The 12,589-nt window shown below is 39.5% G+C and overlaps 2 protein-coding genes across 3 annotated transcripts; one reads left to right on the forward strand and one right to left on the reverse strand.

Annotated features, from left to right (window-relative positions):
* Positions 1–4,091: 4,091 nt before the first annotated feature.
* On the forward strand, positions 4,092–7,268 carry xpa (xeroderma pigmentosum, complementation group A). Its single transcript, XM_006790820.3, has 5 exons — positions 4,092–4,473; positions 4,566–4,671; positions 5,184–5,349; positions 6,161–6,278; positions 6,373–7,268. Exons 1-5 carry the CDS (start codon positions 4,203–4,205, stop codon positions 6,525–6,527), a joined length of 816 nt encoding a protein of 271 aa, XP_006790883.1. The 5' UTR covers positions 4,092–4,202; the 3' UTR covers positions 6,528–7,268.
* A 1,434-nt stretch (positions 7,269–8,702) lies between these two features.
* Positions 8,703–12,387, reverse strand: kpna7 (karyopherin alpha 7 (importin alpha 8)). Of its 2 annotated transcripts, none has more exons than XM_087842579.1 (12): positions 12,322–12,387; positions 12,124–12,245; positions 11,945–12,034; positions 11,511–11,679; positions 11,238–11,337; positions 10,943–11,025; positions 10,418–10,504; positions 10,147–10,323; positions 9,727–9,960; positions 9,161–9,343; positions 8,893–9,039; positions 8,703–8,789 (listed from the first exon to the last, which is right to left on the reverse strand). In XM_087842579.1, the coding sequence occupies exons 1-12, from the start codon at positions 12,385–12,387 to the stop codon at positions 8,703–8,705; spliced, it is 1,545 nt and encodes a 514-aa protein (XP_087698705.1). The 2 variants fall into 2 exon arrangements, with proteins under 2 accessions (XP_087698705.1, XP_006790882.1); XM_006790819.2 differs by having other exon boundaries at positions 11,945–12,030; positions 12,102–12,245.
* Positions 12,388–12,589: the final 202 nt, after the last annotated feature.

A 12,589-nucleotide genomic window follows, 5' to 3' on the forward strand; every position in this document is an offset into this window, starting at 1 on the left:
CTCTGAAGATCTTGGAATACCTTGCCTGCTAGATTCTTAACAAAATGTGACATTGACATATTTAAATCACGTAAATAGGGAGGTCAGTTTACCACTCAACCTTCCTCATAACACAGATTAGCAGTGTCATCCATCAGGATGTGGTCTGCTTTACATAGACACAAGCCTCTTACAAAAGCAGGCATGGCCCGCTGCAAAGACCAGTGAGATGCAACCAAGATTAAATGGACAGCTGAGGACAGCAGTAAAGGTTGTTCTTGGGGAATATCTGAGGACATTAGGACTACCTATAAATTTAGGTAGTGAGTAACTCAAGTACCTGTCTGCCAGTTAACAAGCTACAAAATCACCCCAGCCAAATTCCCATATATGTATCAAGTGTCTTTGTCAGTAACTGAGTAAATGTGTGTGCTATTGATTCCTATAAAAGAATGATCATTTTTGGGGTGGAACTGTTTTAGGATTACAGAAGTTGTATACAGATATAAGTATGATGACATTTAAAATCTGCTTGTTAGGGAGTAACTGTATAACTGAACTGAATATAACTAATGTTGAGTGTGGACACACACAAGCTAATGAGTTTTGCCCTGTAAAGATTCAAGGGCATTAGGTCAGTGAAAGTCGTAATAGCATGAGTGGCATTCTGGTGCAGCAATAATGAGTTTACAATCTCACAAAACCAGTATTAAGAAAGATTTATAATGTGAAATACTATATTTAGAAGCCATTAAGGGTGCTAGGGTTTTACTTTTGTGCAGGTTCCTTTTCATATTGGAGATCATTTTTAAAAAAAAAAGAAAAGAAAAAAGAAAGCAAGATTATTTAGGAAAAAGAGTTTTGAATGGTGTGAGATATCATATTAGCCATAATTCCTCTGACTAATACTTCTTGAAATTACAAATAATTTTTAAAAAATTACATTCACATTTCCATGACACTTTCCAGTCAAAATGCTTTACTCTTACATTAGTATGACAGGACTGGTTATATAATTTAATTATAGGCCAATCTCCAACCTTCCTTTCATATCAAAAATCCTTGAAAGAGTAGTTGTCAAACAGCTAACAGATCATCTGCAGAGGAATGGTTTATTTGAAGAGTTTCAGTCAGGTTTCAGAGCTCATCACAGCACAGAAACAGCTTTAGTGAAGGTTACAAATGATCTTCTTATGGCCTCTGACAGTGGACTCATCTCTGTGCTTGTCCTTCTTGACCTTAGTGCAGCATTCGATACTGTTGACCATAATATCCTATTAGAGCGATTAGAACATGCTGTAGGTATTACAGGTATTGCACTGCAGTGGTTTGTATCATATCTATCTAATAGACTCCAATTTGTGCATGTAAATGGAGAGTCCTCTTCACACACTGAGGTTAATTATGGAGTTCCACAGGGTTCAGTGCTAGGACCAATTCTGTTTACATTATACATGCTTCCCCTAGGCAGCATCATTAGAAGACATAGCATACATTTTCACTGCTATGCAGATGACACCCAGCTCTATCTGTCCATGAAGCCAGATAACACACACCAATTAGTTAAACTGCAGGAATGTCTTAAAGACATAAAGACTTGGATGGCCACTAACTTTCTGCTTCTTAACTCAGATAAAACTGAGGTCATTGTACTCGGCGCTGAAAAGCTTAGAAATATGGTATCTAACCAGATTCTTACTCTGGATGGCATTACCTTGGCCTCCAGTAACACTGTGAGGAACCTTGGAGTCATTTTTGACCAGGATATGTCCTTCAACGCACATATTAAACAAATATGTAAGACTGCGTTCTTCCATTTGCGCAACATCTCTAAAATTAGAAATATCCTGTCTCAGAGTGACGCTGAAAAACTAGTTCATGCATTTATTACTTCCAGGCTGGACTACTGCAATTCATTATTATCAGGATGTCCAAAAAACTCACTGAAAAGCCTTCAGTTAATCCAAAATGCTGCAGCAAGAGTACTGACAGGGACTAGAAAGAGAGAGCATATTTCTCCTGTTTTGGCTTCCCTTCATTGGCTTCCTGTTAAATCCAGAATTGAATTCAAAATCCTGCTCCTCACATACAAGGTCTTAAATAATCAGGCCCCATCTTATCTTAATGACCTTGTAGTACCATATCACCCTATTAGAGCACTTCGCTCTCGCTCTGCAGGCCTACTTGTTGTTCCTAGAGTATTTAAAAGTAGAATGGGAGGGAGAGCCTTCAGTTTTCAGGCCCCTCTTCTGTGGAACCAGCTTCCAGTTTGGATTCGGGAGACAGACACTATCTCTACTTTTAAGATTAGGCTTAAAACTTTCCTTTTTGCTAAAGCATATAGTTAGGGCTGGACCAGGTGACCCTGAATCCTCCCTTAGTTATGCTGCAATAGATGTAGGCTGCCGGGGGATTCCCATGATGCATTGAGTTTTTCCTTTCCAGTCACCTTTCTCACTCACTATGTGTTAATAGACCTCTCTGTATTGAATCATATCTGTTATTAATCTCTGTCTCTCTTCCACAGCATGTCTTTTATCCTGTCTTCCTTCTCTCACCCCAACCGGTCGCAGCAGATGGCCGCCCCTCCCTGAGCCTGGTTCTGCCAGAGGTTTCTTCCTGTTAAAAGGGAGTTTTTCCTTCCCACTGTCGCCAAAGTGCTTGCTCATAGGGGGTCATATGATTGTTGGGCTTTTCTCTGTATCTATGAAGCGCCTTGAGGCGACATTTGTTGTGATTTGGCGCTATATAAATAAAATTGAATTGAATTGAATTGAATTGAATTGAATAACTGTTGGATAAATTAATAATAAATTAATAATAACTCAGCAGAGGCACAAGCTGATTGTCTCTAGGCCATGCTATGCTGATGCTGTAATTTGCGGCAATCTTTAAGAAGTTTACAAATACAAAGCTCTTCTTTGATGTTGGCGGTGTTTTGCTCCACTCTCTGCCAAGATGATCTCACATAACTTCACTAATATTGAGGTCTGAGCTCTGGGGAAGCCAATTCATGACTGATAGTCTTCCAATGTGTGTTTTTCTATTTGGGAATGCTTTTGCTGCATTACCAGTGTCTTTGGGATCATTGTTAATAGTAAATGGTCTGGTTCTTATATAGCACTGTTCTACTCGAGTATTCAAAGCACTTTATATGACATTACTCATGGACCCATTTAAACCCATTCATACATTTTTTTTTAAATGCTATTTCTACCTAAGTGCTTTCTATCTAATATACAGACTACAATGAAAGCATCTGAGAGCAACTCAGGGTTCAATATCTTCCACAAGGATACTTTAGCATGCAGACTGGAGCAGCTAGTAATGACAACACCAATCTTCTGATTATTAGATAATCTGATCTTCCAATCTGAGCAGCCAATTAGATGTTTTCCAGATGATAATACACAGTGGATCAGAATCTTACCGTACTTTTCCTGTTTGTACATCCATCAATTTTGACAAGACCGCTGACTAAAATGTAACCCCAAACAATAAAAGTGCCTCCCCTGTGTTTGACAAATGACTGTAGGCTCTGCTTAGCTCTTCTTTCCTAATAACTACCATCAGGTCCATAAAACCTGTTGCTACTGAAGGACCATATGCACCTGTCAGGCCCTGGGTCTGGTCTCTGTTGTTTCTTCGAGACATGACTTTCAGATACTGTATGCTGTAGATAGTTTAGATTGTGTTTCAGGCCTGACAATTCTTTTGAATGAAGAAATGTCTGGATAGCTGTTACTAAAGAGTAACTGAAACATTTTAAGAAACTCTGGCTCATTGGGAGCTTTTTTTAAGGATACATTGTATCCTTTTTTTTTTTTTTACTAAGTTTAGAAAATAATAATAATAATAATTGGAAATATTTAATTTCTGGTTTTACAATCACTAAGCCATAATAATCAAAATGAATATGCAAAAAAAAAATTCTAAAGTGTAATAAATAGATATGTGGACGTTTTTGAATTCAGTTACTATTAGTCCGATAGCAGTGTGCTTTAGTCCACACGGGGTTAGACAGAAGGTGGCGGTATTGCCCCCGAAAGCTGTTTGAAAATCACCAAAAGACCCAAAAGACAAAGAAGCCGGAAGCATACAGCTGTCAGTTTTGTAACAACAATCTAGTGCTAGACTTTGCATGGAGCGAGAGGGACCGGGGCAGGTTCTGCAGAGTAATTTAATTCATTGCTCTGCCGTGATCGCTGTGTTTAGAGACCACCATGGATCCGTCACAGGCAGAGACAGTGGATGGTGGTGCTTCGAGTCCCAAACTCGAACTTTCCCCGGCGATGCGGGCTAAAATCGAGAGGAACCGGCAGCGGGCGTTGATGCTCCGACAAGCCCGTCTTGCGAGTCGTCCTTTGTCCGCTGTGGAGGGCGCAACAGCGGCCAAAGTTTCCAAGACCATCGACTCTGGAGCTGGGTTCTTTATCGACGAGGAGGGAAATATAGAGGGAGAGCAGAAGATCAAGGTATTGGTGCATCAGCCAGGTGTGTGTTTAGTTAGACAAATACGTGCTCGTCTCGTACTTACATTATTTACCTTTGTTCTTGATCACTGTGGGTCTGCGTTGTGTTTTCAGCTCCGGTGATTGAACTAGAGTACCTGATGTGTGATGAATGTCAGAAACCCTTTATGGACTCGTACCTGAGCAACAGCTTTGACCTGCCTGTGTGCGACAACTGCAGGTATACACTTACATACACACCTGATGTGTTTGCTGCAGTCTATGTGCACAATTAAGACGTTTATATTTATTAGATTTATTTGGCGACTTATATTTTAAAACTTTGAATCATAAACACCTGCAAGCCTCACTGATTTCCGGTGTTTAACAGCTGTTTACAGTCATGCTCCCTGAGATCTGGAAGAATTTGGAGGATGAATTAACACTTCCTCATGTTACATGTACTGAACCTTTTTTTTTTTTAAACAAAACTAAACTCAGGCTTCATCATGACGAAATTAAAAAAAAGGATGATCTGCTGTCATTTACTGTATTTGCTTGTGCATTTTATATTGAGCATTAAGAAACCTAAACATTTTGTGCTGGTGTCCATCACAGTCTATGTATTTAGAGGCTTTAAAGTGCAATGGTTTGGTCATTTAGTTGCCTCAAACTTTTTTTGTGTATAACTGTCAACTTTTTTTTATATAGTCGTACAACTAAAGATCTATTTTAAACCTATTTCCTTTTCAGGGACAATGAGGAAAAGCACAAGCTGATCTCCAGGACTGAGGCTAAGCAGCGCTACCTGCTAAAGGACTGTGACCTGGACAAGAGGGAGCCTCCTCTCAGGTTTATACTGAAGAAAAACCCCCATAACCCACGTTGGGGAGATATGAAGCTCTACCTCCAGCTGCAGGTATGAAAATATGTGAAGGGCAGCTCATACAACTTTTTTTTAACTTATATTCACGTTATGCTAATATTCTTTAGCATTCAGTGTTGTGTGGCTAGACTGCTCACTGTGAACTTAAATATAGTATTTCTATCTTAAAAAGCTTAATGTATGTGAAACTTTATTCATATAAAAAAATGTGAAGTGATTGGTTTGTAAATCTTCACTAAAAACAAGCAGATAATTGTTTCGTTTTGAGTTTACAATGCACACGTTTTATGACACAAGCTTACCAATGAACTCAATCACTGTGTGTTAAAAATCGTTAGTCATTAGATTTGTGATAACATAAATAATGTGAAAAGACTATTACCCAAGAAATGAGAGGCTGAGGTGTGAGTAAACCAAAGTACCGCTAAATGTTCAGGAGATGTATTAGGGTGTATGTTTTGTAGATTATTTAAAAGTCTCTTTTACATAATCTAAAAGTGAAGAAGATGGTAAAAGTGATTTAAACTTGCAGTCTTTCTAATGGACAGCAGGGGGCGATTCCTTTGGTTACAAAAAGATCTATGAAAAAAAACGTAGTTCCCACTTAGTTTAATAACTTATTAATCACTTTTAAACATTTAGAATTTACTGGCTACAGTGTGGCTGACTAGTCCTTGGTTTTCCAGATATTAGCTTCAACCCCAAACCAAAGATGGCTGCAGCGAAATGCTTAAATTTCAACTTTAAAGCAGAATTTTACAATTCCAAGGGGGGCATCATGGTGCCAGTGTCCATCTTACCTGTACAGTCTATGGTCCTGCTAAAAGGTTTTTGTATATTACAGTTGGAGAAAAGATGTATGGAGGTGTGGGGTTCAGAGGAAGCTCTAGAAGAAGCCAGAGAAACAAGAGAAGAGAACAGAGAGGTGCAGAAACAAAAACGCTTCAACAAGAAGGTCAAAGGTTGGTGTTTGCTTTGAGACAAAATTCTCCCCTCCCAAATGGATTACACTGAGCATTGTTAAACATCAGCTGTGTGTCTCTGTGCGTGTATCAGAGCTACGCAGAGCAGTAAGGAGCAGTATGTGGACCAAAAACACCACCGCTCACCAGCATGAGTACGGACCAGAAGAGGTTGTAGATGAAGAGGAAGACCTCTACAAGAAAACGTGCCTCACTTGTGGACATGAGCTTAGCTATGAGAAAATGTAGAGACGCACATCCACAAACACTGTTAAAGACTGATGTCTGGTGCTTCGACAGGAACACAAGTTTCCAAATTCCTATTTGTATTTTTTCCATTTATAATAAATAGCAATAAAATGCTCCACCTAGATCAAATAATAGGGGCAAAGATCACCATTGTATTCAACACATTAGCAGTAAGTTCTTTTTTTTTAATGGCTGTTGCACATCTTAGCTTGATTGCTGACTCAGTTGTATTTTTAGCCATACCTTTGCACATTGCTTTTCATTGTTCTGCATCATTTGAAATTTGGCAAGTCAAGGAAAGCATGATACTGAAACTTTGTGTAAAATATTGTGTAAAAAATTGTAGGTCTTCCTTGTGACAAATAGGACATTTTCCAAAGCTGCTGCCTTCTTAGAAAAAGTCATATCTTGGGAGGGCAGTTATGAACGAAGTCTGCAGCTGTTGCCAGATGTCTAAGACTAGAAGTTCACCTACTGTAGTTTTGTTTTCATCGTGGCTTTATGCTCAAGGCATTCTGGGAGTCAGTCCAGTGCCAGTCTGCCAAGAGTATCAATTTTCAATTGATAAAGACATTATCAAAGAGCACTAGCCAGATGCACCAGTGCACACACTTCAGCCTGGTCTGACCATTGTGAATTTTCACATCTTGGTTTTTATAAATGTAATTTTGTATTAGCTTTAAGGAAATGTGTAAATTTCTTTATTTGTAACAATGTAATTAAAAATTCTCTAGATGTAAAGTACTGAAAATGCTTTATTTTTAGGTCACTTCTGTTAGCTAGGTCGTCTGTAATGCTATTCTACAGAGCAGAGCAAAGCTGTAGTTCGTGATCAGTGTGCAGCCACATCTTGACTACATTTCAGTGGTATGTGAAGAGGATAGGTGGCTTTGGCGATTCATGCTTTTGACTTAGTCTTCTACTTCCTCCTAGCACTTTCCTTGGGCTGAAAAGGGGAAAATTAGATTCAAGAGCTTTGTCAATACAGTACAATAATACAATAAAAATACAATAGTATACAGCATACCAAAAATACCCCAAGCCCCCCATGGTGCATTTAAGTATATAAAATATATCTCCAAGAGATGACTAGGATTTACAAATAAATAACATGCTACATTTCGGTAAAATTAAGGGATAGAAAGGCACTAATAACTACAATACTAACTGTATGATAAACAGGACAGAGACAATACAAAGTGGATTGTGCAGTAGGTATTGAATACCAGGTTCAAGTTATTGTCAGGATATTGTAGACAAGACACGAAGACATGTGCAAGATGCAAAATATAGTATAATCTAGGTGTTCAGTAACTATGTCACTGATTTTTCAAATAAGCATATTGTTCCCAGGTCCAGTTTGTAGTGGATTTGTGGAAGTTTTTGAATCCTTTGGTCAGTATTGTAAGGAGTTTGTAGAGGTGTATGTGTATATCAGTCCTTTGGTGGTAGTGAGTTGAGGGCTCTTACTGCTTGGGGAAGAAGCTCTTGCAGTGTCTGGTCGTTACGGTTTTGATGCTGCGAAACAGTCTGCCAGATGGAAGGAGGGAGAACAGTGCATGTGAGGGGTGGAAAGTGTACTTCACTATACTGTTTGCACATCAGAGTGTCTGTTTGAATTACCAGTTCAGAGTGTAGTCAGCCAGACTTGAATGCTTAAATTTCAATAGAGGAGGGATTGCCAACTCATGTTCAGTTTTAATAAACTTCAGAGTCACCACCAACTGTAGGAAGCAGGACATGATCCTGACAGTTTAGACACTGGTGGTAGTAAAGATGAAGCAGGTGGGGACGGGATAAAGCAGAGATTGCCACAAATGTTCGAGGCAGAAATAAAGAATCTTTAACTGAGGCCAATTTTCTTGTCAGTCTTCTGCAAGCTAATGATTTGCCCAGAGTGACACAGAATGAAGTTACAGCGCAGGAAAGTAGTAAAGTGAAACTAGCAACCCGAATTCCAGCAATACTGTTGACGTCCAGCCCTTATTCAAGTTTACACTTGAGAAGTTGCAGATTTAACCATTTTAAATGTTGGAAATCTTTTGTAACATTTTAGTTTGCTGTGGTTCACAGGTGCAATGAGATTTGCCCCAGTTACCCATGACTGTTTAGTACCATTGAGATCATTCCTTTATTTAAATTTTCAACATGAATTCAAAACATACATAGTCCGTTTTAAAATTCAAAGGCTTTCTGTACATCAGGGCTTTGAAAAACAAATGCATCCTCTGTTGCATCAACCTTCTCACCACGAGTGTCACTCTAGAGAGGGGAAGAAAAAAAATAATTAGTACAAGTTCCCAACTTCAGATTACAAAGTTTAAGGCTTACATTATAACTGTTCATCCACACAGCTAAGACTTACATCACTAAAGTACTTTTCAATTATGTTATGTGCAGCCTGATACACCATTTCATTATCATGGTTCTGCAGCATCTCAATGCGGTCCAGTCCTCCCAGCTCTTCAATCAACAGGCTAAGCTTCTCCATCTCACCAAGCTTTTCTGCAGCCTGAAAAGTCACAGCCAAACCCACCAAACATAGTATCATTTAGACTTAAATCTCACTGCATTTTAATTTTCAGTTATCCAACTTAATGCATTTTATAATCTGCGACATCTTCTGCCCTCACCATGAAGATGTTGTTTATGGCATCCAATATGACCAGAATGACTTTAGCATCTTTGACCTGAAGTAGGTTGATGATTGCTTCCAGAGCACCACTCTGCACCAACTGGACTACCTGCTCCACAGTAGCCCCACTAGTCAAGTTTGTCACAGCCCAAACAGCTTCCCTCTGAGTTTTGAAGTCACCCTTAGACGAGGAAGAATATTTAAAAAAAATAAATAAATTAAGTATTTGGCAGCTGAACAGATAAGCCCACTGTTACTTGTGAAACTGTTTTCTTTAATACAGAAAATTGTCCAAACAAAAAACCTAACATACTGACAGCTAGCTTACTCAGAATCTGAGCGGCACTAGTGTTTAAGTTGCAAACCAACTTTCGGTGTTGATTTCAGACCATTTATCACAACTTCACTTTGAAAAGAACTAAACTTCTACACTTCATTGTGGCCTTTATCCACAGAGTGATGGCTCATTAAAACTACGTTGGATCAAGTAACCCAGTAAACAAAGGTTGTGTACTCAAACAGTTTTACACTTTAAATTCAGACTACAGATTGAAGGCTACTCACATTTCTCAGTAAGTGTACTAGAGGAGGAAGCAGACCACAGGTGATCAGCTGTTGGATTTGCTTGCATGGACCTGCAGCAATGTTGGACAAGGCCCATGCTGCCTCCTTCTGAATACTGGTCTTTGGATGCCTCATTAACTTGGGTAAGACATTTAGAACTCCAGCATCAATTGCAGTCTGAGTCTGTAGGTCAGAGCCACTCACTATGTTCCCAATGGAGCGGAGAGCTGGGGTCTGGTTGTCAAAGATTTATGGAAAAAAAAAAAAAAATTATATGAAGTGATTATTCATATTCAAATGCAACACTGAGTAATGACGGAGGGGAAAGTATTAAATCTTTGTATCTCATGTCAGATTTTTAACTTATGCTCAAGTGATAGACCCTTAAGTTCAGAGTAGGTGCGTGTGTGTATACACTACCATGACACCAAGCTCCTGGTGACTCATGAGCTCCACCAGTCGAGGAACAATACCAGTTTTCACTACAATTTCAATGCGGTCATTGTCACCATCAGAAAGGTAGGAGATTGCCCAGCATGCATCAGATAAGATGTCCTTGTCACTTAGATGAAGCAGCTGGACCAGTGAAGGAAGCATCTACAGAAGCAGAAGATGTAGCTTATCAACTGGTGGATTTGGAATTAAGATGTGCAATCTGATCACGTGTCAGTACAACAGTTCCTGATCTTACCTGCTGGACTGCAGACAAGGGTGGAAATGGATTCTTGTTTCGACACAGGTTGGACAGAGTCCATGTCAGGTTACGCAAATAGCCAACCTAGAGTTGGAGTCAATTACAGTTTAGACTTGAAGTTTCTTTCACCATTTTACTAGTTGTCTTCAACTAAGACTATTTTAGTTGAAGAATCATGCAGTTGTATTATTATTATTATTCATTAGAACTTATTTCATCACATTCGACCAATTTGATGCACTCATTGGCATTGAAAGCCATCAACATGAATTACTATACACTAGAACCAGTTAAAGGCAGTCAAGTTCCTTTGTGGGAACTTCAGTTTAACAAATTAAAACAGTATATTTTTCAGCATAATGCATTTAAACCAGTCATGATTTGGCAGTGTGGTTAAAGTGCAAAGCTAAACCTAGACTCTACCAAGTGCAGGACAATCTCAAATCTAGAATATTGAATATTTAGAAGTTATCAGAAAAAGAGAAAAACGACAAGCACAAACAAAGCCTGCAGAAAACTGACCGGTGTGTCTGGAGAGATTCGAGACAACAAGGCTGGGATGACATTGCACTCAATCAGGATATCGCGATAAGTTGCACCATCACCTGAGGAGTAGTTACATTGTAAGCATAAGCAACAATGAAACTGAAGTAGAGGACTGGATTTTATTTTCCATATTCCTTTGTTTAGTGGGAAGACCTCAGAGTTACTCAGCAACTGAGGCGCTTTTTGAAACTCATCTCAGATTCCCCATTTTCAACACCCCCTTTGTTAGAGCAAAGCCAGACATGACAATACATTGCATTTAAGATTTAACCTGCAATGTTCCCAAGAGCCCAGACAGCCTGTTCACTAATGTGCAGCATTGGCGAGGACAGCAAAGAGATGAAAGCTGGTACAGCCCCATGTTCCACCACCTGAGGGTAGACACACACAGCTCTGAAAATGGCTTTAGGAGGTTACAAGGTTAACCCAAAGCAGACATGTGACACGTCACTATAATATGTTGAATATTGACAATATCCAACATGTTGATAGATTACTGTGAAATCTGTCCAACATAACATTAATATCAGACAGCTTTAAATACCTGCTGCGTATGCCAAGAGGTCCCGGAGGCAATGTTTGTTAGAGCCCAAGCTGCTTCAAACTGCAGAGTTGGCTCATCGTCCATAGACAGGAAGGACACAAAGTTAGACAGCAAACCAGCATCTATAATCTCCTTCAGAGGAGGGTTACGCTCTTGAGAAAGCAGCTTCCTGAGGAGACGATTAAAAATAAATAAATAAAAGTTAAGGTACAGGCTTTACTTTGTTCAGTTCACTTGTACCCAATAAATTCTTGGGTGTCATTAACATTGTATAAACGCCCATTACGGTTTCCCCACAGGTCCCATGTGATCCCTGAAATTGATGTTTTTCTTTACAGACAGACTGAGCTGGTAATCATCTGTGAGATGGCAAAAAGCAAGGGTTACATTTGAAGACCGTATCAGACAGATCATAATCATCCCTGAACACTCACCGGGCTGCCTGACAGCCTCGGGTCTGGGACTTCCTGCAGTCGCTGTTCACGTCTTTAATTATGTCCTCAATGGATAAGTGGGTCACCTGGATTACAGGTATGTTGTTAGAGTCTCTGCTAGTTTTAGTAGAGTTATTAAAGGTTTCTGGAAACTTACCAGCTCGTTGGGGATGTAGTCTGGAGACAGGGCCTCCTCGTCCGGGAGGGACGACAGCGTTAGATTTCTTCTTTTCAAGAAATTTTCATTCTTGTGAGCTTTGCGCAACTCCACGCACTCCGTGATCCTTTTCGCCCGAAGTTTCTACAGGAGTAGATGGTGTAGCTCAGATAAACTAAAAAAAAAACCTAAATAAATAAATAAATCATAGTCAACTTACTGCTGGATCTTTCCCCTTATTTTTAAATTTGGAGAGCCGTTCGTCGGTAACGTTTTTGGTGGGCATGTTGGCCTTTGAGCGCACGGTAATCCAAGCTCCTGAAATAAAAACTCAATGAAACCAACCGCCGGGTGATTATATTTGTCAAAGCCGCCTCAGGTGAATCAAGTTAGATGTGATTATTGGAGGAAACGTGCTGATTCATTCAAGCGCAGCTGTGCAGGTTTCAATTAAGTAAGGAACTTTAGGGCTCCCGCAAGGTCACTTT

The sequence above is a fragment of the Neolamprologus brichardi genome, chromosome 6 (genome assembly GCF_056152115.1).
Source record: "Neolamprologus brichardi isolate AB-2024 chromosome 6, ASM5615211v1, whole genome shotgun sequence".
In the NCBI taxonomy this organism is placed as follows: domain Eukaryota; kingdom Metazoa; phylum Chordata; class Actinopteri; order Cichliformes; family Cichlidae; genus Neolamprologus; species Neolamprologus brichardi.